The 27,130-nt window shown below is 37.0% G+C and overlaps 3 protein-coding genes across 22 annotated transcripts in view; 1 reads left to right on the top strand and 2 right to left on the bottom strand.

Moving 5' to 3' along the window:
- The window catches only part of madd (MAP-kinase activating death domain), a 52,246-nt gene extending 50,182 nt beyond the window's left edge, over positions 1-2,064 (top strand). For all 20 annotated transcript variants that reach the window (XM_089129508.1, XM_089129507.1, XM_089129518.1 and 17 more), the window contains one exon: positions 382-2,064. In XM_089129508.1, coding sequence (XP_088985634.1) covers positions 382-495 — 114 coding nt within the window. In that variant the 3' untranslated portion in view covers positions 496-2,064. The remainder of the gene's footprint in view (positions 1-381) is intronic.
- bbox1 (gamma-butyrobetaine hydroxylase 1) lies at positions 1,428-22,390 on the bottom strand. The gene is made up of 8 exons (XM_039688517.2): positions 22,245-22,390; positions 20,154-20,537; positions 19,245-19,359; positions 14,774-14,972; positions 11,474-11,579; positions 4,820-5,016; positions 4,028-4,194; positions 1,428-3,698 (listed from the first exon to the last, which is right to left on the bottom strand). Exons 2-8 carry the CDS (start codon positions 20,508-20,510, stop codon positions 3,538-3,540), a joined length of 1,302 nt encoding a protein of 433 aa, XP_039544451.1. The 5' UTR covers positions 20,511-20,537; positions 22,245-22,390; the 3' UTR covers positions 1,428-3,537.
- A 1,089-nt stretch (positions 22,391-23,479) lies between these two features.
- Positions 23,480-25,944, bottom strand: fibinb (fin bud initiation factor b). Its single transcript, XM_039688478.2, has one exon. It carries the CDS (start codon positions 25,646-25,648, stop codon positions 25,022-25,024), a length of 627 nt encoding a protein of 208 aa, XP_039544412.1. The 5' UTR covers positions 25,649-25,944; the 3' UTR covers positions 23,480-25,021.
- Positions 25,945-27,130: the final 1,186 nt, after the last annotated feature.

Below are 27,130 nucleotides of genomic sequence, written 5' to 3' on the forward strand. Positions count from 1 at the left end.
TGTCAAGGGTTTTGGTAATATATTATAAAGGTTGAAAAATACATAGTAAGTCCAGCTCAATTCAGTTCAAGTTAGTCAGTGCAGTTAAATCGATAATATTACTGATTATTAAGTGTCTTTTAAACCCCAACTATGCAAGCCAAAAGCGACACTGGCAAAGAACCCAAACTCCATCAGGTGACTAGTTCCCCTCAAGGCTTTTTTCTCCATATCTCAGTTGCGGGAATACACTGGTCGACCTGGATGTCTTTGATTCACTGAAAAGAACAGGGAAAACTGTGTTTTTGCCTAGCCCTACAATACAGTATAGAGTGATATACTCCCCCCCCCCCTCCCTTTTTCACGTAAATAACCCTGTGTTAACTCTTCTGTCTCAAACAGGCAAATCAGATCTGTTACTCGGTGCTCTGCCTCTTCTCCTACATGGCGGCGGTCAAAGGGAAAGAGTCAGAGGGCAAGCCCAAGATGCTGTCCCCTCGTCCACTACCGAGCTAGCACATTTCTCTCCTACGTTTACTTCAGCCCGCTCCTGAACTCCTGCAATACAACTGTTCAATACAAGCTGACACTCTTGCCATGCTCCTTTCAGGACCTCTGCTCCTGTACCAATTCACATTTTCAACGCATCTGTCCTAAAAGAAACGACCCATTGATATAACAGATCTTATGACGTACCCGATATAGTATTCCAGTCCGACACTAAAATGCTGGCGTTTCATTCTCATAGTATGGACCAACCAGAACAAGAATAGACTTTGAATACTATTGGTTGGCGCCCCCCTCCCCCCATTTATACAGTTTTATTTATTGCAATCGGAGGCATTTGGTTGAATGCACGTCCCATGCGCTGCTCTTGCGAGTTGGCACTGGCATGCAGAGATCAGGCTGATATCAGTCAACAGGCTGTGTATTTAATATTTATGTGCGAAGTTGTACTGTAAATTCCAGTCTGTACTGTCTGTTGTGGGTGAAATGTTCAAGTCTTTCCAATCTTGCGCTGCCACGTATGAGGGGTTTGCCTTAACCCTCCGTCCCATTCCTAAATGTCCGTTTCTCCCTCCTTTAACTGCTATAAGTGTATCTCTTTAGCTCTTGCCACGTGAGGCTCAAACTACTGTGCTATTTCTGCTGTAAAGTTCCCTGTCTGTGAACTGCTGTGTTAAAATGCATGTCACTTGAAAATAATGAATATTTAAAAAAGGAAGATATCTGTACATCCCTGAAGCAATGCTCAAAAAGCAACAGAAATGTTTATGAAAAACTGTAGTTTGTTTTCTAGATGTGCAATACTCTCACTAGTGCGTACCAAGAACAAGTCCAGTCACGTCCTTATAGAGTTCATCCACTGTCCTCCAGTGTTCATAATGAGGTGACCGGCATCGCTTCTATGTTTTCTGTTAGTTTGTTGCCGTTTTTTGACAGCAATGAAAATGGCATTATTGATCTAGAGGACAGCTACATTTGGAGATTGTTGGAAAAGTCTTGTCCAAAATGTCCTGTTTGAAGTGTCCTCTTTCTGTTTGTGTGTGCGTTTGTGTTAGAAACACAGATGACAAAGAGAGTTTGTCTGTTCTTAGAGGGGCAAATTTTCTCTGGTCATCTCTTCTTGACTACTAGATTGGGCAGTACAGCCGTCACATTCACATATTTTAATATTTTTTTATGTTTTGCTCACATTTTTAATCATTCACGTGTATGAATGTGCACAAAAAAGCTGTTGTTTTGTGACTCCATTCAGTTCCGTTGTTGAATGCAGACTGTAAATGCAATTGAAAAGCCCACTCATTAATGATTTAGAGATGTAAATAGCACAAAACTGATTTCCCAGAGTCCAAGTCTCCAAAACAGATGTTTTGAGGTGGACAGTGTATCAGGTCTGTTGTTTGAAAGTGTGAGTGAGATCTACAATTGCACATTATTTGGGCTTTCATTTTAGTCTGTATTGTTTAGAATCAGAGGGAAAGGAATGAATAGAGACATGGATGTAAATATTTCAGCATTTAAAAATATTTATAGAACCTGTACAGCTTTCGCAATATGAAAATAAAAGATGTCCAACCCAAATCTGTGACTGAAGGTCATTTTACTGTGAATTACAGTTCATTATACAAGCTAGCAACAGTATCACATACTCACTTTTTATGTATATATATATATTAATGGATATTTGCCTCCTAGAATTGAGTTTCAGGAGCATTTAAATTTCTATTAATGTCAAATCCTTCAATTTAACTAGAAAAATCAACATCAAAACATAAATGTAATGTTATAAATAAATACTGATAGAATCGTAACTGAATCACTGTTTTACATTTTAGAGTTCATTTTCAAATGTTATTTTTTTATTTTTTTTTTATTTTTTTTATCAAAAACCTCTTGATTAGCAACATTCAAAAACTGACCTCTGGTATAATCAGAAGATTTATAGCCACAGTATTTGTATAAGTACATGAATGCCTTATGTCTAGGTATATTATAAATGTCTTTTATTGTCATTTTGGAAAAAAAATATATAATAAAGATTTGCCAAAACAATACATGTAACACGTCAGCTCCAACAGTTTTATAAACTAATAGCTGCATGAGTTATATTTGCATTGTTGCTGCATTTACACACTGGCCAGTTTTCTTTAAAAACGTAATATTTGAGGATTTTCAAGTATCAAAATAGCTTAATGTCTACTGCACATGGCAATCAGTATACGCAAGTACTGATCATATTTGAATGAACTATCCGATATCCATATATCAAAACAGAGATACTTTGTTTTAGACATCAGCTTGTAAATATTTTTGTGCCACTTGAAAACATTTTTCTCAAAGGTCAATGGCCCATCGTTGTTCAATTTACAATATAATACAAGAAATAAAAATGGTTCATTAATCTACAGTAAAATTAAGTGCAAAACAAGCAGAATATAAACAATATTGGTAAAAATCAATATATATTAAAATGACTGCATTTAAACAGTGCCATAAATCATGACGGTATGATAGTCTTTACCATTAGAACGATAAGACAAAATGTAAGACATAATCAGAGATTGGATAAAACTTTCTTTTTTAGCTCTGTTGATGCCATCTCGTACTTAAGAGTTGTCACTTTTTATAGCATGGACCATATGAATGACAAAAACATTGGTGGATTGGAATAAACCCAGTATCTAATACGATACTTCAGGCAGTTGTCCACAGAGAAGCGAGATACTTAGTTCTTAACAAAACTTCACTGACTCTTGTGATCATTAATTTAATACGATTCTTAATAAGACCTCTGGAAAAATTTGTCCCTTATCAAAAAAATTACAAGTCAAGCACAAGTCTGTCCTTTCCAAGCACTGTATGTGCAAGATGTACTGTATACGCAAGAAAGTGCTGGAGACTCAAAGAGCCCCTCAGTAAAAGGCCACAATATTAACTACAGAAGCCCAAATAACTACTTGGCAAAACTTAAATGAACAGAAAATATCCCTAGGGATCCAAAACTTTTTTAAAGCTTTCTCGAGTTGTTTTTAAAGTTACTAATGAAAGAGATGTCTAGCTTTCTCCACGAACAGTCTTCCGGAGGACCCTGAGACGGGACATGACCTCATCCCAGTCCAGATATGCTCCTTCTAGATGTCTTGAGTTCTGCCCTCGTGACAGGTAGCTCTTTCGGCCATGCAGCAGACGCCAGTTATCAAAGGTCACCAAGTCACCTGCGCAGAGATCAAATGAACATCCAGCATCAGTCTCTTATTTGGACGTGCAAAAAGAGTTTCAATTCTAATGTTGTCATATTTGGTTTAGTAAGTATAGCGGCAATGGGGAAGCCTTATGGATTTGAAGTACTTCAAATTTGGAATAATTCTAGTAAATGTTTTTGAAAACCTTGGCATTGGATTTTAAATGGAAAACACAGACTGAGTCTAGTCCCAAATTCAAAAGCCTTCTAATGTAGAGGAAAGCTTAATCTTTGTCAACTATTGTACAAATGCGAGTTGAAACCATCTGAATCTGAAATACGTAGGTAAACAGACGCACTGACCTGGTTCCATTCTGTATGTGAACACATTCTCAGGCCTGCTGAGCAGCTCCACAAAGGCCTTTAGAGACGAGTAGAAAAGCTGAACCTGATGCAGAGGCAGATCCAGCACAGAGTCTCTTGTGGCGTTGTTATAGTTGATCCTCACAACCCGACCATCAGAGTCCACACTGCACGTTACAGACATTTTTGTATTAAAGGGGGGGTTGATTGCGATTTCACTTTTTTCATTTTAAATAGTGTGTAATGTTGCTGTTGGTGCATGAACAGTATCTGCAAAGTTGCAGCGCTGAAAGGTCAGTGTAAGCAGAGATATCGTCCTTTAAAAATCAGGAAGTATATTGCCTACAAAAATGACTCGATTGGGACTACAGCTGGGTTATGGTACGTCACTAACCCACACATTTACATCAACCCCTCCCTCTGGAATATGCAAAAAAAGGGCATGCGCATATTTCTGCAGCACGTCGAGTGTGTTATGTTCACCCAGCTGTCAGGTCGTCTGTAGGATTTCTGGGAACTTTACAGTGTCTTGGTGTCGTTTATAAAAAATCAACCAGTACAATTCTGTGTTACACTGTAGAAAGCAACTCGTACAAGAGTGGATGATTTTTTTTCAATGGACTATCCCTTTAAATATCCATTTGTATAGTCACAGTTGCATAACTGACCATGAGATGGTGCTGTTTAGTATATTATTGATGTATAGTTAATGATGATGATGATTACAAGTGGCAAAGCTAATCCATTGCATTATTATGTGAGTGAGTATGTATGCGTCACAGTCTGTCTTACTCTATAATGTGGTTTTTGGACTGCACGCTGAAGTCACAGTAGTCAGATCCGCTGTCTGTGAAATCGACCCTGAGAGAGGAGAGGATGTTAAACGCTTCAGGATCTTCTCTCCGGAGTTGCTCCGCCATGTGAAACCCATCAACCACTTCACTCTCACCACCCTCTTCAGCCTGACAGACGCAATGCAGGAACTGCACCTACACACACACACACACACACACACACACACATATAAATCTACATATATAAATAAAAACACACACACTCATATAGGGTGAAGTCAGCAAAAGTGGGACATCAGCTAAAATGAGACAAATAAGCTCTTTGGAGTAGTTCTTTTAAAAAAAAAGTGCGATAATGCTGGGTGGTCTTGAAATGTCAACATTACAAAATCTGAAATTTGTTTGGTCAAATATGAACCATACAGCATGCGGATGTGGTTCCTACTCAAGTGCTGGAATGTCTGAGAAAGCACATGTTAAGTACCCATACATAGTTTAAGTGTAATAAAATTGTTAGGTTTTCATTTCTAATGCAAACAGTATCTCAATATACAATATACATTTTTATTTCATCTATTCATGTGATAATTACATTTTATGCAACGATTGTATATATATATATATATTTTAATATCAAGTTTTGTTACAGTCCCAATTTACCTCAAAGTGTTAGATAAAATGGGACAGTAGCATTCTGCTAAAGTGGGACATCCTATAAAAGAAATGTTTTTTTGTTTGTTTGTTTTTTGCAGAAAATGTCACAAAGCTATAGCCAGAAAGGAAAAAAAATACGGAAAACATGTCAGCTAAACAGGAGAGGTAGCCTATCAGTGGAGTGAAGAAAGTATGAAAGGGACAAACAATCAAGGAACTAGCAAACGTGCTAAAGCTTCTTTTGTAACGATGTGCCAGAAAAGCTTTTAAATTTGCAAAACCTAATGAAAAAAATAAATGGTTTTGTGAACAAAACAACAAACCAGGTTATTACTGGTTCCAAGACATTTTGAAAAAGGAGCCCAGAGTTGTGCATGACATCATCATCATGAACTCAATCCGCTAGTGTGTGTTTAATGATGTTATTCTTTAACATTTTGAAAAAAATATTTTTCTTTTTCTTACCAATTGCATCGTCCAAATTTACATGAAAACTTATATATAAATGTATTATTATATTTATTTGTATTTAATACACATTTGTATTTTTTTACCAAAAAGTGTCCCAATTTTTATATACACACATATGCATCTCTGCATATGCATATGCTATGCATCTCTGCATATGCATCTCTGCATATGCATATGCATCTCTGCATATGCATCTCTGCATACACACTCTCTCTCTCTCTCTCTCTCTCTCTCTCTCTCTCTCTCTCTCTCTCTCTCTCTCTCTCTCTCTCTCTCTCTCTCTCTCTGTGTGGTGTTGCATGCTGGGAGTGAGTGCGGTGTGTGAGAGACACGTGCGTGAGAGCGCGAAGTTTCTTAGTGGTTTCTTATATGTTTTGTGGCTATTTATTTACTTATTTATTTTTGCACAAGGTTTTGTCCTTTTCTTTTTTTCTCTTTCTTTAATTTTTTCATTTCAAAATCACTGTTTATTTTTTTTTACGCTTGTGAGGGTCGTAAAGCGGGATGGCTGCCTTTCCCGCGGGGAATGAGCCATCTCTATCGCTCCGAAATGGTTTCAGGTGCATCCCCGAGGCAGGTAACGCTACTGCGATTGAAGAAGTGCTGTTAGCAACAGGAGAACAGGTAGGCCATGAAAACATTGTTTCTGCATCTCGTATGAATAAAGCAGTTGTCGTTTTTTTTAAAAAACGAACAACTAGTAACCAAGGTCATTTGGGTGAAAGAAACATATGTACCCGTTTCACCACTTTTTGCTCCAGCCACAAAAGTGACCATTTCTAATGTACCCCCTTTTATTAAAGATGACGCGATAGTGCGAGAGTTAACTCGGTTCGGAAAGATGGCTATAGCGCTGTGAAAACCATTCCTCTAGGTTGTAAATCTGCTGAACTTAAGCATGTTTTGTCTTTTAGACGACAAGCGTTTATGTTTTTGACCGCTCCTTCTAAAACACTGGATGTTTCGTTTTGGAGAGAGTTCTTATATGGTTTATGCCAGTACTGATACGTTAGGCTACGTTGTTTTGAGTGTGGAGATATCGGACATAAGAGATTGTCTTGCCCTCATAAACAAATGTTAATGTTGAAGAGTTTTTTCCTGATTTGGAAAAATTTATCGCATCCGTAATGAAGGCTCGTAAAGATTGCAATGTTGATGTTTTGTCGCAGCAAAAACGCTTCAGACTGAAGAAATATTTGACAGGAGTCAGACAAAAAATTAGAAAGATGAAAGGCAAACGTAGGTCTAGTAGAACTAATTCTAAATAAGCGCACATGGGGATCTGGCCTTTTCTGTGGTTTTTCCTTTGCTTTTCCTTTACCTTTCCCCTTTTTATGGATGTTCTTAAAATAGGATCCTTAAATATAAATGGGGCAAGAGATAAAAGTAAATGGCCTTTATTAAAAGAATGGGTAAACTTGAAAGAAACTCAAGTTGTGTTTTTACAAGAAACACACAGTAATGAAGAGAATGAAACTGATCTGGGGATGTGGTGGGGAGGTGATCATGTCTTGAGTCATGGCACCAACCTTTCTGCAGGGGTGGCAATACTATTTTCACCCAGATGTAAAGTTTTGTATAAGAGTGAGGTAGTGAAAGGGCGCCTACTTGCTCTTAGAGTAGAAATAAAAAATCGAGTTTTTGGGCTAATAAATGTTTATGCTCCTACAACAGGTAAAGAGAGGATTGGGTTTTTTCTTAAACTTAAAGATGTAGTTTCCTCTTTTATGAATGAAGATTTTTTGGTAATTGGAGGGGATTGGAATTGTACTTTGGATTTTACTTATGATAGAAATGGAGAAGAACCTCATTTTTTATCAGCAGTTTCTTTAAGTGAGATTATCACACAATTTGCACTTATTGATATTTGGAGAGAGAGAAATAAAGCAGTTAAACAATATACATGGATTAAAGTGACAGAAAATAGAATTAGTGCAGCACGTTTAGATAGATTTTATGTTAAGAAAACAATGTGCAGTAGAATAGAAGAGACATGTATAAGTCCAAGCTCTGTTTCAGATCATCATTTAGTTTCTTTAAAAATTATTGTAACACAAACAACCCCTCATTACTCGTATTGGAGATTTAAAAATAGTTTACTAGAGAACCTTGATTTCCATGAAAAATTTAAATGTTTTTGGAATCACTGGACAGAACAAAAGAGTAATTATGAAAACCTTCTTCAATGGTGGGAGGTGGGGAAAGTTCAAATTAAGCTTTTCTGCCAACAATATTCATCACAAGCTTGGAATAGTTTAAAAAGGAAAATGTATAAATTAGAAGATGATATTTCTGCATTGTATGGTTTTTTGATTGATGAGAACGACAGGGGAGTCCAGGAGAAGTTGTCATCTAAAAAACATGAATTAAGAGGTATTTTACATGAAAAAGTGAAATCAGCACTTGTTAAAGCAAGTTTTATTTCCATTAATGATATAGATGCACCTACAAAATATTTCTTTAATTTGGAAAAGAAGGTTGTTAATAATAATTATATGCATTGTTTAAGAACACCTGATGGACAAATTACTTCAGATCCTTTAATGATGAGAAGAACTGCTGTTGATTTTTATTCTAATTTATTTGCCAAAGAAGACATCGATTTGAACACAACCTGTGAACTATTTAAAGATCTGCCAATTTTGAAAGATGATAAAAGACTTTTTCTAGACTCCAGTATTACGTTTGAAGAAGTAACTGATGCAATAAAACAACTCTCAACTGGTCGAGTACCAGGCCTTGATGGACTTACTGCAGAATTCTACAAATCCCTTTGGGGAATAATTGGTCAGGACTTCTTCAATGTTCTTGAGGAGAGCTATAAATTGAAGGAACTGCCTAAAAGTTGTCAAAGAGCAGTCCTTTCTCTTCTTCCAAAGAAAGGAGATTTGTGTTTATTTAAAAACTGGAGGCCTGTTGCTGTTCTAAATTCTGACTATAAGATACTGTCTAAATCAATTGCAAATCGCCTTAAGACGGTTTTAAGTTCTTTAGTTCATGAAGATCAATCATATTGTGTTCCTAAAAGATGTATTTATGATAATTTGTTTTTAATGAGAGATATTTTAGAATATGTAAAAATGTATAATGTCAGTACTGGTCTAATATCATTAGATCAGGAAAAAGCTTTTGATCGGGTGGATCATTTGTATTTGTTTCATGTTTTAAAGTGTTTTGATTTTGGTGATGACTTAATAGCGTGGATAAAATTGTGGTATAAAGGTTCCGTGAGCATGATAAAAATAGGAGGTGGGTTAAGTGTACCAGTTCATATAAAAAAAGGAATCAGACAAGGTTGTCCAATGTCTGGCCAATTGTACAGTCTGGCGATTGAACCCCTTTTATGCATGCTTAGACGCAAACTAAAAGGATTAGCTGTAAATGGAAGTTTAAGAAAACAGTCTATTATATTATCTGCATACGCAGATGATATTACCGTAATTGTTCAACAACAGGAGGATGTACAAAATTTAAAGGGGGCTTTAGACATGTATGAAAGAGCTTTATCTGCTAGGCTTAACTGGGATAAAACAGAAGCTGTGTGGTATGGTTCTACTGGAAACTTTAATATGACTTTGCCCAAGCTCCCTAATAATATTCAATGGGGTACACTAGGTTTGAAATATCTAGGAGTGTATATTGGTCAAGAAGTATATAGAAAGAAAAACTGGGAGGGTTTAGTGGAGAAGGTCTGTGCAAGGTTGTCTAGCTGGAAATGGTTGCTACCCCAGCTATCTTTTAGGGGGAGAGTACTGATTGCCAACAATCTCATTGCCTCAATGCTTTGGCATAAATTTATGGTTGTGGATCCACCAGTGACGTTAATCCAGGAAATCCAAAAGAGACTTGTTAATTTTTTCTGGTCTGGCCAGCATTGGCTGAGAGCTGCTGTCCTCTATCTTCCTGTTCAAGAGGGGGGACAGGGACTGATCGATATTCGGGCTAGAGTGACAGCTTTCCGACTGCAGGCTGTTCAGCGCCTACTATATCACCAGCATCATGCATGGATGGAACTAGCGTGTGCTATCCTACGCAAGGCTGGATGGATGGGTCTAGATAAACAGCTATTTACCATGACCTTAAAGAGAACTTCTCTTGGTGGACTTAACCCCTTTTACATCAACTTGTTGGACTTATGGCAATTGTTTTCTGTTTCAAGAGAGTGGTCAAAACCAGGACCGTGGATATTTAATGAATCTCTATTTTTTAATTCTCTTTTTCCTGTCGAGATCCTCAACTCTGAGACCATAAGGTCAAATTTGATTTCTGCTGGAATATCCATGTTTCGGAATCTCAGAAAAGGAAATGGGTGGATTGAAACTGAAGAATTAGCCCAAAAAGCAGGTTTCAGGTCTGTGCGTCTTGTCAACCGACTGCTAGAAGACCTAGAAGCTGCACTTCTGGATTCAATCCAAAAATTTCTCAAAGAGACTTGTGCAGATGATATAGAGCCTTTTGCTTTTCCGGAATTTGACTTTTTGATGAAAAAAGATGATCAAGTGGAAGATCCTGTTAAATTGCTACATTTGAATACTCCAGAAATGGGATTGTTCAATGGGTTATCAAAAAGAACTTTATATACAGCATGTGTCAAAACAATGAACTATAAAGACCTTAAGGATCAAATAGGAAGCAAATGGACTTTAGTGTTGGGGTCAGGCTCTTCCCCGAGTGGTAGTTGGCGGACCCTGTACAAAAAACCCTGTGAAAAGAGAGTGGGAGATTTGCAGTGGAGAATTGTACACGGAGTTTTAGCCACAAACAGACACGTAGCACGACTGGATCCTTTAGTTGGGGAGGGTTGCCCTTTTTGTAATGTATCAGAAACTGTGTTTCACACGTTTATGGAATGTTATCGTCTGGAAAACTTGATGCAGTTAGTGAAGGATTGGAGTCTGAAGCTTATGGGTTTGTTTAATTTTTCATTGTTCATTTATGGGCCAAAGTACACAGTAGATAACAAAAAGAGAATAATTATTCTTAATTTTCTTTATGGAATGGTGAAGTTGGCAATTTGGTGTTCTAGAAAAAACAAAATTGAAGGACGTGGGTGTACTGATCCTATTCTATTGACAAAGTGTTTTGTAAAAAAAAGGTTAATGGTAGAGTATGCTTATTACAGCCTCACAAATAATGTTCAGTGGTTTTTTCATCTCTGGGGTGTTAATAATTTTTTGTGTGAACCTGATGGGAATGGAAGTTTTAATCTCAACATTTTCTAATGTGTACATGAAGAAAACATATGTTGAATTGTTTTAGAAACAAAACAAACAGACAAACATGTGTTTGTTTGTTGTTTTATAAATATTTATGCCGATAAATCCCAAATGTTAATTGAATTAATAAAGGGATTTTTAAATGTCAAAAAATGTCTCTCTCTCTCTCTCTCTCTCTCTCTCTCTCTCTCTCTCTCTCTCTCTCTCTCTCTCTCTCTCTCACACACACACACACACACACACACACACACACACACACACACACACACACACACACACACACACACACACACACACACACAAGTACTCACCCCAGGTGGATGGTGCAGAGCAGGGTAATCTGTGTGCAGACTCAGCTCTCCAGAAGTGTACGCAACATTGTTAGCCTTGGGCTTGTCCTGCACTTGCCACGTGTGTCTGTGAAATCACAGGGGGGGACAGTGGATCACAACAGGTGACTATGACCTTGTAAAGTTTTACTGCATCTCTCTGTGTATTTATTGTAGGAAACCACAGCTGTAAAATGCTTTCTTGATTTAGTACCATCTTGAGAGTAAATTTAAAGACTAAGGAATCACTGCAATGAACAAAGCAGACACTTTTGTTATGGCAACACTGCGAGAACTTTTTTTTTTTGGTGGTGAATTCTTGATGAACCTGCTCACTGCAAAAAAAAAGTTAAAGTTTAAGTTAAATAAATGTAACAATTTATTGAAGAAGTGTCTGTTTTTTTAATAAACATATATTTACTTACAGAAACAAAACTGTGTTAAGATAATAAAACTTATTTTCATAAAATAAATCTAATATTTATATATATATATTATTTTTTACTATTTCCCCCAATGACAAGTTGTTTTTCTTGTTTTAAGCCCAAATTGTTAGATTTATGCTTTAAAAAGTCCAATGAGGTATGAAAAATTTTACTTTTTATATTCTATACCCGGATGCACTTATTTAACTGAAAAGTTTAATAAAAAAAAATGAAGTGTGGAATGTTGGACACTTCATTAACTAATTATGTAACAGAAAGGGAGGGGTTGTGAAGCTGGATGACAAAATATCCTTAGAAGTGCAGTACTGTAAGTGCATAGTTATATAATTTTTTGTCACATTTTACATATTATGTATAATTAAATATGTATTGTCCCTTATTAAATAATCAAAAAATAGTGTACCATATGAGAGACAACACATTTTTCACTGTACTCTATAGTACTTAAATAATAAAAAAAGCAAATTTAGATTATGAAATGATGTTACAGTAGTTGTTGTATTAAGTTTGCTCATCTAGAGCAGAACTAACAGACTGATTCAGCCCCTAACGAGACACTATTTGAAATTTGACTGTTTGACTCAACTATTTGACTGTTAGCACAAACCTATAGAGAAATATAGGACCTACATAAAAGATCAATTTTGTCCTGTTATCAAACTCAAAAAAACAACAGAAAGGAACTGGAATCGTGGAAGAGAGGTGCAGTAGTTTGGCTTTTTTAAACTGAAATGAGACAGATTAGTAGTCTCACTAAGATAGTTAAGACTGTAAGACCAGAATCCTCCATGTGAGACACACCATGGTCTCCTCTTTCAACCAGATGATCCCTAGCCAATAAAGTCTTTATTTGGCAGATACAATGCTTTTTGTTCCAGTCTGGGTCAGGTGAAGCTGATTTTTGGCCAGTTTGACAGAGCTCCTGGGACTAGCATGGCGTTAAATCACTTAGCCTGTCACTTAGCAGGTGTCAGCTGAGAGGGAGCTCACATGCAGGACTTTGTGCTTACAGCCAGAAGCTCACGGCGTGTCTCTTTCTGTTCTCTCTAAATCCTCTGTCTGTCTGTCCCAGGCAGTGATTTCCATACACTCATTCTCCCTGAATATTTTTGTCTCTGTAAGTTCTAATGAAAGGCTTTGTTGTCTGGCAAGAAAAATAAATCAGAATTGTATTGGTTTAAAATGGTTTGACTTTGGGCTCACTTCTCATCTTCCAGTAAATCTAGAGAAAATGGAACAGGTTTAACTGACATAGGATTAAATTATATTTCAATATATGTTATATTAAAATAGAAATGTATTATTTTACATTGTAATTATATTTTAATAATTATTTCATTTCTACAAACTACCAGCCCCCAAAACACCAGCGCTCCTGAAACAGAAAACAGAAATGTGAAAAACACTATGTGACAAAAGTAATATGTGTGAATTCACAATACGTATACAGTTAAGGAGTAGGCAAAAGTACCTTGATGACCAACTACTTTTGGCGAGATTCTGAAGTGTGCCTTTGACGTGCACTTTACTATCCCATGAGGCCACGGGAGAGGATTTGTGAATGACAGTGAAGCGAATAGTGAACCTCGCGAATGTAACACTGCTAGATTACATTCATACTACACACAATCAAACTATATAGAACATACTTTTTTATGAAATTATAACTAATTCAAAAGTACGTACTCAAGAGAGTATGGAATTTGGGACGCAGCCCAGGTCCTTTAAATGGCCTTGTATTCCTTGGCCGTTGGAAAGAATCCTCATACCTAAAGAGATGGGTGCCCACACCACTACAGACCCCCTACCACGTTTTCAACAGACATTGTGGGTTGAGGGACTTTTTCATTTCCTTCAATTATAAAACTGTCCAGATGTAAAGCATTAAGGTGAAAGATCAGACCACATTACTTACACCATACACCATATTTCGTTTTCCATGACTGATGGGTTGTGCCCTTTGCAGCAGGTTATTTGGCTATCTTTGTAGATCTTGGAGTGAGAATGACAGTTCTGGCATAATTGGCAGTTTTGCCCAGTTTTTGGTGTAAACACAGTCACAGATGTTCAAAATCAGTTTAACAGTTTCTGAAATGGTACTGTACTGTACTGCCTGCAACCACTGTTTGGAATGCGCATAATTCTTTTTCATATAGTTTCCAGTGACAGATTACATACATTTGCACTATACAAATAGGCAGTCAAAGAACTACCAAGATGTTTTTTTGTTTTTTTTCAGGGGGCAAAACAACTGGGCCCTCATTAAATCATAAATAATTTTTTTAATGAATCAAAATAGGCCTGTTTGTGAAAAAAATGTAATATTTGAGTTAGATAAAAGCTTTTTATTTGTTTTCTTCCTAATCAACACAAACATGGTGTGACCACTGCAAAATTTGATGTTTTCAGTACTATGCTCCAAATATCCGGTCAGCACAAGTCCGGTGCTGACCGACAGCCTAAGTCCCTGCCCTTCCGATTGACTACCATGGGACCTTATTTCAGAAAAATATTGTATGGTAGTCTGTGGCAAGAGACAACAAATATTTTTATACTCTTTTGAATTGTGCCCTGAATTACACATATGTTTGTCAATTTAAAAGATAAGTCGCAGCTTGATGTAAAACTGTTGCTGGTTTAAGAGTTTGGGGGGGCTATCTCATCCCGGGCCCAGGCAAGACTGTTAAGACTGCCTATTACTATAATATTTATCTAAAAGGTCTGCACTGTATTTGCAACTTCTGTTTGTGTCTTTGCTCAATACTCCAATTGTTAAATCAATCTAAATATAGACATTGCACTGCTTCTTGAGAACAGCCAAAGCTACAGAACATACCCGTAAAAGGTGAGGCGTAGATAGCCGATTCTCTGGCTCAGTCTGGCCACTTGGCCCTTCTCCACTGGAGCCCCCCTCAGGTAGACGATGCCAATGCGTCGCAGAGCCTCAAGCCAGGCCAGAGCAGCCTTGTCATCATGTAGAACCTCCTGGAAGTCTGCTGTGGGGATCTGCAGACCAGAATCCCAGTACTCACGCTCTGAAACACATTCATCACAACGCATTACACAACTTAGCGTCTAGAATGACCCTTTCATTTACTTTCATTTAATTCAACGTTCTGTCACGGAAACCAGCCTCTTAGACTGAACTAGTTGAAAGTTTTCCACTCCTGGAAAACCGAGGTCCAGAACTACAATCATTACACCATAACATGGATTCTCAAGCCCATTAACTAAAATGTTTAAAACCGAGAAGATACATTTAAATAATGTAAAAACACAATTGCATGATCAAAGTTTTTCTCAAGTCGGTTAATAGTCACATGACATGCCACAGTAAAAAAATATTTCCAAGATTTGTTATCACAACATTTTTTCTTTTGTCAAATCAACTTTTTTTTAAATTTATTTAGTTGAGTTTCTGATGATTAAATCAATCTCCTTCATTGTATTAACTCACTTTTTTCCAGTTTTCCAGACAACCAGGTTACTATTTTTTTTAAGTTAAACCAACAGTATTTTTTACAATGTAAATGCATATGTACATAAAATGTATCTCATCCCAGGCCCAGGCAAGACTGTCAGCCGGCCTGCCTGTTACTATAATATTTATCTAAAAGGTCTGCACTGTATTAAATACATATAATAGTAAATACATATATACATAAAATGTATTTTGTATTTTCATAATTTTATATTTCTATGATTTGATTAATAATTTGCTTTTCATCAACTCACAAACCTCTTACAGTTCCTCCACGAATCTCCATTTGGGAAATTCTACATTAGAAGGTTCAGTGGCAAATTACAAAGCAGTCAAAATGACTCAAGTCTACCTTAGGATGAGGGAATGATGTCAGCATTACTCAAAGTAGCTCAAATCTTTTCCAAGTTAAACATGTTTCTATGTCTTTCCCATCTCTGTTACTCGTTCTCCAAGCACCCTCATTTACAATGCAAATAAACACGATAGAAACTTCACACTTCCTATATAACCATAGTGTCTTTCTCCACACAATGAAGTATTGTGAGTGTGTGTGTGTGTGTGTGTGTGTGTCAGGGTTGAGGCCAGAACACATTGGTCAGAACACTGTGTGAGGGCCTCCATGTTTGACTGAGAAGGAAAACTGCTGGAAAACTCTGGTTCTTATGTCTACTTCCACAGACGGCCTCTAGAGAAGTGTGCATGTGTGAGCATTGCAAGCGCATTATGCCTGTAATTCACTGGACCCTTATGCAGTGGAAGTAGTATTTTTCAGCCTCTCACATCCTTTTTAGATTCTCCCAATTTAGAAAACTGTTCCACTGGATACATTGTCACAGTAGAGACTTCAGAGACAATAGGACCAACAACAACATAAATAAAAATCAGCCAAAAAAAATCAGCTTTTATCAGCTTTTTAAATGCATTAAATTGATTAGTAACATGGAAATCTCATGTAAAATTGTAAATGTCTTTCATTTCAAATCAATACTGTTTGAACAATTTGAACTGTCTATTCTATTAACTTATATAAGGCTCTAATACTAAGACCCTGGAATGAGAGAGAGAGAGAGAGAGAGAGAGAGAGCTGGGAACTGGGCCCAGGGTGAAGTGGTTCAGTTTATCCAGGTCAGTAATGTTCAGCCCTTATAAGCGTGTAATGCTCAATAATCTTTGAAGTCGACATCAACCCTGCCAGGAAACCATAGTATTTCAGAGCCAGCCAAGATTAAATTTTATGTTATCATTTTGTCCAGCTGGTGCCTCTGAGACACTTTAATAAAAATTGACATTATATTTCAATGACCCTTTCAGTCTCTAAAACAGACGGAAACACATTTATGCACACAAAGGCAAGCAGGAAAAGAAAGGTGTCAGCTTATGTGTGTCTGAACAGTTTCCATCAGCATTGCCTCTGTGAGTTTTCCAGCTGGTAAACGTGAAGCCGTGGCGGCTGCTGGCAGACCGTTATGTCCAGTCACACTCAGTCAACAGAGTCCCTACTGAGAGCTCAGCACAGAGCAGAGTTCACTAAGAACAGGAGCTCACAACCAGAGTACAAACCACTTACAGTAATCATTTTCAAACAGGGTTTGGAAAACAGATTTATATGATTTGAATAGCTATGAGCTTCAGTTCCTATGCGCTTCTCAGATAAATTAAGCAAGACACCCCATTTGAGTCAAGCGATTAGTTTTCCAGAAACCATTTGGAAAATGAAGGTTTTGAACTACTTCAACTGTTCTTTAAGTCATCTTAATCTTTGTTCTGTATCAGTGTGGTCTTTTTCTGTGTGGGAAGGATGAACTGTTTTTTATCTAATGCAGCAATGTGATGGTTTGGCTATTTTGAAGATGAGAACAATGTGGTCTTGGTGCTCCGAAGGATCATGATGTCATGGCATGCATGATGTCATCTGAATCAGGACATGGTGTGTAAACGCAATAAAGCACGCTCGAGCCCTCTTGGAAATGGGATACTAAACTAGAAAACTCCATTAAGTAATTCAGTTCACTGGGGCATAAAAATCCTACTGTGAGCTGTATACTTTCAAGAAACAGAAAAAAAAAAGAAAATGGTTAAAAGCTAGAAACAATAATCGAAAAGCTTTATCATAATGACATTATTAATGAGCCTAATTACATATTCTCTCCAACCTCTTATGGTACATAATGCATATACTGAGACTTTTTAAAAAAAACATCATGAAATCTGACCCCAAATATATACATTATTTATAAATGTATACATCTACAACTGCTGCTAACCTGTCAGGAAATGGATAATGCCAGATTACTGCTCGAGACAGATATATTATAGCAAGGTGTGTGCTTTACAGGCAGATTGAAGCAAGTTTATATGGAAGGTCTTAAAACAAGTGGCAGAACCGTCATATTATTGTGCCAGTTAAGGAGCTTTGTTAAACACATGCAAACCTTGTGTGTTTTACAGTGTACACCTCAGCAAGAAACAGACACATGTGATGTGTAGTCTATGCTTTAAACCGTGGAAATTTATTGGTTGTCTTTCACTGTTTTAGGGGGCATGCCTTTTGTGCCTTTAAACTAAACAGCAGCATAATTTCCTAAACTTTAGAGAGAAAAATCACAAGGTTGAAAACAACAGTAAGATCTGTAAAACTAAAGAACATTTGCGGTGAGCAGAATCAGTTTTAAAGCCCCAATGACATGGATTCATTTTGGAAAATCTAATCTTAAAATCTCAAGACATGCAAATATGTGCAGGATGCTTGTTCTGGCAGACACATTGCTCAGGCTGCTTCAACCATAGCATCCATCAAGAGCGGTGTAGAAGCACAACAGCTCACTCTTGTCAAATGGCCTTAAATCTCTATTCCATGTGGCAGGAAGTGGAAAAAGTCTTTCCATTCAGGGTTGGACATGTCTGGAGAGACATGTCTGCACACTACAAAAGTAACTGCGGTCCAGACCACACGTGCCACATATTAATTCAAATAATGCACAGATATTAGCTTCATATAAGTTGAAATACAGACTCATGTAGGCTATCCTAAAAATTGTTGTCTAAATCAAAAACATGAAAATGAAAGCATTAAACAAATTTGTTATTTGTAAGTGTGCCTTAATAGAATGTCATCAGATGTCAGACTAATAAAAAAAAATTTTTAATTCGGCCTGTATACTGTATGCAGGCCGAATAAAAAAAAAATGCATTAGTGCAACTTTCCTGACGTAAAATCACTAAAAGCCTTCCTTCCGCTAGAAGAAAAATAGTCCCTGACCGTGAACAGCAACAACGGTCCAATGTGTAATATGCATGAAAGCTCAAATAAAAACAACAGAGGAACAGCAATGTTGTGCAGTGATAAATAGAACCGTTGGGTCAAGCGGACATAGCCGTGTTTTAAAATGAATTATGTACAGGTATTGACCAATCAATGATCGGAACTAACCGTTTTATTAGTTGCTATAGAAAATACTTCCCTTATGTATGTATGCATGCATGCATGCATATTTGTATGTATGCATGCATCTCTGTGTGTGAGTATTTATATATGTATGCGTATCCATATTGTATTCCTGAGCAAGTTTCTATATTTCTGTTATACTTAAATGAGTATTTGTATTTGTATCTTGTTTTTTTTATATTTTTTCTGCACCAATTTAATCCTAGTATTGCTAATCAGAAAAGTAAATAAACTTAAATCTGGTATATAAAAAAATAATAATGGCCATACATTATAAACCATAGAAAGATTAGATATGTATATACTGTAGTGTAGGTGAATGGAGATGGCTAATACAAAGATTAAGGTAACAAGACAAACAGATAATGATGAACTCACCATTAAGGAAGAGCTCCTCTTGCAGAGTCTGTCTTGCCTCAGAGGAAAAACACCGTTTCTTCAGCCAGTCAGGATCAAACTCACTACTGTGCTGATCAGGCCAAGTTATGGACACCTACAATGGGTTTCATAAAAACAGGTTTAAGGACTAACTATGGCTCATATTTAAACTTGATTGAAAAGATCAGCATACATAAAAATAAAGGCTCCATAAGGTTTTTTTTTGTTTTGTTTTTTCGCAATTATGCCATAGAAGAACCATTTTGGGTTCCTTGATAACCTTTCAGTGATCAGTTGTTAAAAGAACCATTTTTATCTTAGTGTAAAATAACCTATAACTTAAGAGCTATCTGGGCAATGTTCTCATTTACTCACACTCATTTTGTTTCCTACTTAAATGAATATCAAGCTTCAAAAATGACATAAAAGCACTTGAAAAACCTGGAAAACAGCACAAATAAGGACTACCTTTATTTTCTGTTTATGGAATGCAGCAGCTTCAGTCCCCAACCACTTTCATTATATTCAAAAGAGCAGTGTGGAAATTCTACACAACATCTTTTCACAGAATATTCAGCAGAACGTCTTCATTCCCATTTGAAATTACATACTAAATATGTTAACACATTTCTATTTAGGATGAATTATCCTTTTAAAGGGTTAGTTCACCCAAAAATGAAAATTCTGTCTGTAATTACACATAACTTTTCTGGGCCGGCAAGTTTCAATTGCATAGAAGCCTATGGAGGAGTGATCCAGCTCTCAGATTTCATCAAAAATATCTTAATTTGTGATCCGAGGATGAACGAAAGTCTTACGGGGTTGGAACAACATTAGGGTGAGTAATTACTGACAGAATTTTCATTTTTGGGTGAACTAACCTTTTAAGCTTTGCTCACCAAGACCAACCTTATTGTCCATCAGCTGTACTTGGTTCATTCCGGTGTGCACGTCCAGATCTGACATCAGCAGCCTGCGTGCTTGCGCTGACTGCAGCGTGCAGAGAGGGCATTGGCAGTTGTCCCTCAGCCAGGTGAACGGATACAAACTACAACTCCCATCATCCCAATCAATCTGGAGTATTCTCTCCTGATCCAGTGCCCGGGCCTGCCTCACTCCGAGACTCCCCCCAGTTAAGGGCAGAGGAGCCGCCGCCAATGTCTGATTCCCAATATGAGGCATCTTGATCAGTTGAGGACGACTGTGTGTCCCTTTAAGAGCCTGGAAAGCACTTCTGGACAACCAGCGGGTAAGAGAGGACAACATCCTGATCCGTGAGTTGCTGCTGCTAGTCTGAGGACACAGAAAGTATGAGGTTAATGAGTTCATAAAACATCCGCACCCTTTCATAATCCTCTTGTACCCAATAGTGATTCACCACAGAAGAATGTACTGCTGTAAACAATGAATATGATTTATGCACAGGTGTGTCAAAGTATTCTTAAGAATCATGTTTTGAAAGCAGTCTCTGAAGTTCATCAAGGCTACATTTACAGTATTTGATCAAATATACAGTAGTTTTGTGAAATAGTTCTTCAATTTAAAATTCAGTTTTTTTTAATAATTAGAAAGTAAAACACCAATTATGTAAAAGATTATTTCCTTGTAACATTATAAATGTCTTACGGCCATTACTGTAAACATCTTATTGGCCCAAAACATATGAACAGTAAATACTACCAAATAAAACCAACATGTAAATTGCTTTGGTGGCCATTTGCTCTGTGAAAGCGCTATATAAAAATGCAGTTCATTTACCGTTTAAATAGAAAAATAAATGTAAACAGAAGCCAGGTGACTGGCAGTTTATTGTGCAGTTAGTCTGACTGTCCAAAAGCCGAGCCAGCTCTTGATGAAAGATTACTGTGATTACATCATCCAAATCTGACTCATCTGAATAGCTGTCAGGGCGCTTATCTTTGACAACACTAAAATAAACATCAAAGAAACCAAGATTAATGGGAGCCAAGGTGACTTGATGACAAGATATGGTGACTTAATGACTTTAGCACTGCCACACTGATCAAATTATGACTTACTCAAATCTGCACTTCACCTTTACTTGCACTAGTAAAGAATTTAACTCTTTCATGTGGACCACTTAAAAGAAACACTCAAGGCTATCTTTGAGCAGCGTTTCATAACCTAAACAATAATACAAACAATAAATAGTTTTATGTCAATTTAGAATGTCAAATTATGAGCGTTGTAAATCCATTAATCCCAAATTATTTGTATTCTGTTGACAGCTGTGGTTACACAGTCATTTTAATATAAAGTAAGCATTTTTGCCTTTACAAATACTGTTATCTTTGTTATATAATGCTTACCATTTTCCTCACACATTATGAATGGGATTTTATACAGACCCATTTATACATCAGGCAGCAATGCAATAATCACATTTGTGGGTCCATGATAAAATAAATATAATAAAAAATATGTTCAGTATATCTTAAACAGATATTTGAGCATTGGTTATGTAATGTGCAAGCACCTTAGCTCATGTGACCTACATGTCTCAGGGAATACGGAAGTGGGTGAAAGGTCACCACTCCATTCCCCTGCAAACAAACACATTGGCTCCAGCGTTACGACACCACGTACACACACACAAACATTATAACAAAAATCAAACCAACTTGAAAATGTATTGTCTTTATTTAGAGTTGATAGCTAAATATTTTTCTGCCTTTGTTATTTCCGGGTATTTTACCCCACATCCTCTTTATAGCGCTCTTTAGCAAATGAACAGTGGATCAACTGACAAAAGGTCTACCCTACAGGCACTATTCATTCATATTGCACGGGCCATTAGGAAGTCACGAGTTTGACGCGTAGCCTAATAAACACAACAACGCTATGATCTTTCTTTCATTAGTCAAACATGATGCACGCGAACTTCCGTTTATTACATAGAATGCAGCTACCATGTTTCATTTTCGTTATTTAAATTTGATGAGAAATGAGAGAAAAATACAAACAGCATATAACACTTACCGTGAAGACGTGGGTTATGTAGCCGCGGTTATTGCAGCCTTATATAGTGCTGAGAAGCGTGAGAACCCAATGTGCTGGAAGTGGGTGAAGGTTCACATGCACTATAGCGCTGCTGCTGCTGCAGCAGCACACACACTCACTGGAATCAGCATGATATGGTGTGTGTGTGTGTGTGTGTGTGTGTGTGTGTGTGTGTGTGTGTGCGCGCGCTGCATTGGATCTGACTCTTTGCCAAAATTACGTGCGGCTTTGCTCAACAACTGTTCTTTTCAATGCTTGTTTTTGTAACTAATTTTATTGGAACTGTAATTTGGATTGGGCTATTATACATAGGGCCTATTTAAATGGATATTCCACACATTTGTTAACATATAGCCTATATAAACTGCATTAGGCTACAGTAGCCTATAAAGTAAGGTTATTTGAAGACCAGCAGTAATGATTGTGCTGAAGATCGTTTCTGATTACACAATAATGTTGAATCAACTTTTATGTAAAAAAAATAAATAAATTATATATATATATATATATATATATATATATATATATATATAAATAACACAACATACAGTACACAACATACCAATCTCAACAATTTAACCAGAGGTCTACAAATAGGTCTCTATTGTATTTCTCCCAACTCCCATTGCATCTGGAAGGTTGGTGTCCTCCAACAGCTGTTTTAACATTAGGCTAAGTGAGACCTGCATGCCTACTAATTCCTTGATAGTTCTGCATTAAACGGTGCATTCAAAATCATTGAGCCTATCACAAAATAGTTTATGGCAAAACTATATTGTATTTCTGAATATTGTCTTATTTATCTGTTAATTGATAAATTCGCAAATTCAAAGTTTTAAGAACTCTGAATAGTGTTGACATAAATGTTTGAATTATTTTGGAAAGCTTCAAATATTTAAAATAAACTCAGAAGCACAATAAATGTATCATAAATATTACAAAACAAAGATTTACAAAACAGACCAAAATTCACAATTCACTAACAATCGCCCTCTACAGTAAGCCGTTAACTGGATCATTGAGTCATTCTTGAAAACCAGATCAGACCAATTTGAGAATTAATCATTTTTGTGAATCAGAAAGAAAGATCAAAGAAGAAAGAAGTAATAGATTTGGAACAACATAAAGGTAACTTTCTATTTTCTGTGAACAATTTCTTCAAATCTTTTTTGACATGTTATATTTTTAAAATAATGTGTCTTCTAGCACACAAACACACACAAACCTTGAATATTTTTATTACAAAAGCAATATACACAACATATATCTCATGGAACTTCACGCTTTATGTCCAATATTCCTGCCCGCAGTCATCTTGGTTTGTCTGGAATATGTCATCCCAGATGGTTCTTTTCCCATTACTTCTCAGAGGATCACAAGAATACTTGATGCAACGTGCATAGTTTCATAAAATGAATACTGTTAAGCTTTTTCATAAATATAAACACTCACAGTTTAATATTTTAAAAGCTTGTTATAAAATATATAGATTTCTTAGGACACACAAAACAAAAAATTTACAAGGAAGAGCAAATGTGTTCCTCCGAATATATCATAGAAAGCAATCATAATAAAATGTATGTTTTTAATATGTTCATGCCATATATCTTTTGGAGGATTGTCAGAAAAAAAACGATTCCATGTACATGCTCTTAAAAGAATGTAAATATGATTATGACAGATAACATTTGTACAATGAAAACTATATTCCTTCTGTTTAGCCAACATGAATTTTCTCTGAAACATTCAAGTAATGCCAATGCAAATGAGCAAAATGTTTCCACAAACACAGCCATTATCTGAGAAAATAGTAAGAAGCCTAACACTGAAACTAACTCAGTGTTTTGTATGTCTCCTCTTAGAGGTAAAACCTCCATATTGGTTAGACTGAGATCCCAGTCATATTACAATAAGCTGCAAATGTCATTAAAGACTCAATGGCAGTAATATTGCCAAGTTTAAAGCATTTAATGGCTGTCCATCATGTATGATTGCTGCTATTAAGTGACTACTGGCTTTCATTTATTGCAAAATAGCTGCATCATTTTTGCCAATAGCTACAGAGAAAAACATTATTCCTTAAAAATGAGTAGTAGCCTATATTTTTGTTACTAGTACTTATTTTTAGTTACTAATAAATTTTACATTTTTTATTATTTTCTACTCACTATTGTGATAGTGACAATTATGAATATTTTCTGATTTTTCCTCCAGTGAATTCTACAGGGATCTGCGATTCTGTGGATATCAACTTTTCACTTTTGACTAGTGAGTTTTTGTTGTTGTTGTTGTTTTGCAATTAACTATTCCTTTTGTTCTTGTAAATGAAATAGCCTAGCCTATATTCTAGTTTAATATGCTAATAATTAAATACAAACTGTGACCATTTATTAGGCCAGTGTTTGCTCAAACTAGTGAGATTGTATAGGCTACTTGTAGCTGCTAACAACTGTGTCTCAGGATAGGTGTTTGCCTTGAATAATTACAGTAGGTTACAGTACATATAAAGCAGGACTATTTCGATAGTTAGCCTACTGTTTGAGACTTTTTAATAATCGAAACCTATAATGAATGGTTTCTATGCAAACTAAAAATATAACAGTTGGTGCTATTATAGTAGGCTAATTTGGCCTTCCAAAAATAAGTACAACAGTAGGCATACTAGTTAATTTTAAGAAATGAATGTTAAAACGCCTTGCCATAGGCTAGAGACAGATTGAGATTTGCCTGTTTACTGAAGACAGACAAACAGTCCTCTACACCTTCATATAGTCGTTCTTCAGGCGGCTTAACCGGGTCCCGTGACTCCGGATGATGAGTGACAACAGCTCGTGCTTGTCCTTCAGTCCCAGCGAGATGTCCAGTGTCTCCTTCAACACGTCGCGCGTGTGCACGATCATGTTGAGGAAGTCGTCGCTGATCTTGTGCTCTTCTTTCAGCTCGTTTTCCTGACTCTGTTTGAATTTCACCTCCAGCTCCAGCAGAGACTTCTCGGAGCTGGAAAACGCCTCGGTGATCTGGGTCGTCTCCCGTCTCAGATATTTCCCATAGCTGTCTTCTCCGTCCAGGTCGAAGGATATGCTCTTCCCAATGCCCTCGAGGACACGCGCCGCGTCCTCGATGTGCCGCTTAATGATGGTGAAATCGTCCCGGATCACTGAGTCCTGGTCCTCGTCCAGGGTGCATTTGCGATTGTCGGTCATTTTGAACAGCATCTGGCATTTCTCTGGATCGTCGTTATCTTCGTAATAACCGTCCGGCACGAAATAATGATGAAAAGTGCCGTTGGACATCTCCGGGTGGAGGGGTCCCGAAAAGAAAGCTCCTCCAAGACGCAGTGAGACCAGGCAGGCTGTCAGGATGAACAGAGGGAAAGCCATCATCAACCACCTCTGCCTTATCACAGTCAATAGTAGCCTACCTAAAGCACGGCTCTTCAAACTTCACTCACGCCCCCCTGCTCCAGCCCCACGCATGTCCAGAGCGTGAAATGCCGAGTAATCCCGACACGAAAACAGCTAAATCACACTGAAACGTCCGCACTTTGGGAATGCAACTTTCCAGTGCCCTTTCCTGTGGTCTTTGGCGAAATCAACAGGCGTGAGCCACATAAATCCTCGCCGTGTCCTTCCTTGTGTCTGTTTCAACATCTGGACCTTTCAGACTCTCTGCTGGTTTAGGTAATAATACCCCCGGTCAGACTCTCAAATTACAAGCCCGTCACTCCTTCACTTAAAAGGCAGCAAACATTATAGGGGCTGTCATTAAAGGACTGCATTAGTTTTAAAAGCCCCTGAAAGCTACAAAACACTCGTTACATTTACACTGGACAATGCTCAAATAAAAATTACAGAATGACACTAGACAATTTATTACATGTATTAAACATATTGAGTGGATGAAGACAAACATGGTATTAAAAAACGATTAAAACCTCTTTTAAAAAATAAATAAATGATGCTAATTTTATTATTACATTATGTAATAATAAAGTATGTAAGCTTGACTATAAAACAACTGGCTGATCATCGCACGGTAATGGAATAGTTTTGTGTGTTCAAAAGAATAAAAAAAATCAAGTGCAACATTTAAACACTGCCTCGAAGATGCTGAAAATAATATAAATGGAAATCTGATCCTTTGCACTGTAAAAACAATTTCAACCAAGCCAATAAACTATTAAAAACTTACGTTTATTTGCTGAGTTGAAACTCTGAAAACCCATTACATCTAGAATCAAGAATGAATCCCGTTATTATTGTGACAAATGAAATGGGTGGAAACAGATTTTTTGTGTATATATATTTTTTTGTATAAATACATTTTCATTGTTCCTTTATTGGTAACTTGTTTAGAAATGCTTGTATTTTTCTCTCTTTTGTAATGACACACTTGTGTGTTATGCCAGATTGCAAAACCACAAATGGTGCCGTCCTCTCTTTAGACAAAAGCAGACACTGCAGATGGTCACTCTGCACGCTTCTCTCTTCAATTTGTCTTGGAGGTGTGTCTGACAGGCCACTGCAAACAGGGTGCTTTCTTTATACTGGAGTTCTTAATTCTCAGAGACAGGTCTCAGCTCCACATGCCGATTACCTAAAGAGGATGTCTGAGTGATGACGAAAGGTCGTGAAAGGTCGTGTGACCGAGCAGGAGCTGCTCTGCTTCGGCATCAGGATGTGCTACTCGTTCTCTTTCCTGTGAAGGCCCCTGTAGAGAGAGTCAGAGGGTGAACAGCAGTGAGCTCACGCTTATATACTCTGTCCACTTTCATAAAGCCCAAGGCATTAATGAACCACACATTCCACGAAAAACAAACGGCAAACATTTTGTGGAAAAAAGGGTGATGTCATATCTGATGTATG

The sequence above is a fragment of the Pimephales promelas genome, chromosome 1 (assembly GCF_988280905.1).
Source record: "Pimephales promelas chromosome 1, fPimPro1.hap1.1, whole genome shotgun sequence".
Lineage (NCBI taxonomy): Eukaryota > Metazoa > Chordata > Actinopteri > Cypriniformes > Leuciscidae > Pimephales > Pimephales promelas.

Coding starts and splice junctions, on each gene's coding strand:
- bbox1 (XM_039688517.2), bottom strand. CDS start 20,510: ATGTTGTCCTCTCTTACCCGCTGGTTGTCCAGAAGTGCTTTCCAGGCT. Junction 19,360..20,153: donor TACAGCTGATGGACAATAAG/GTTGGTCTTGGT, acceptor AACCCATTGTAG/GTGTCCATAACTTGGCCTGA. Junction 14,973..19,244: donor AGAGGAGCTCTTCCTTAATG/GTGAGTTCATCA, acceptor AATGTGTTTCAG/AGCGTGAGTACTGGGATTCT.
- fibinb (XM_039688478.2), bottom strand. CDS start 25,648: ATGATGGCTTTCCCTCTGTTCATCCTGACAGCCTGCCTGGTCTCACTG.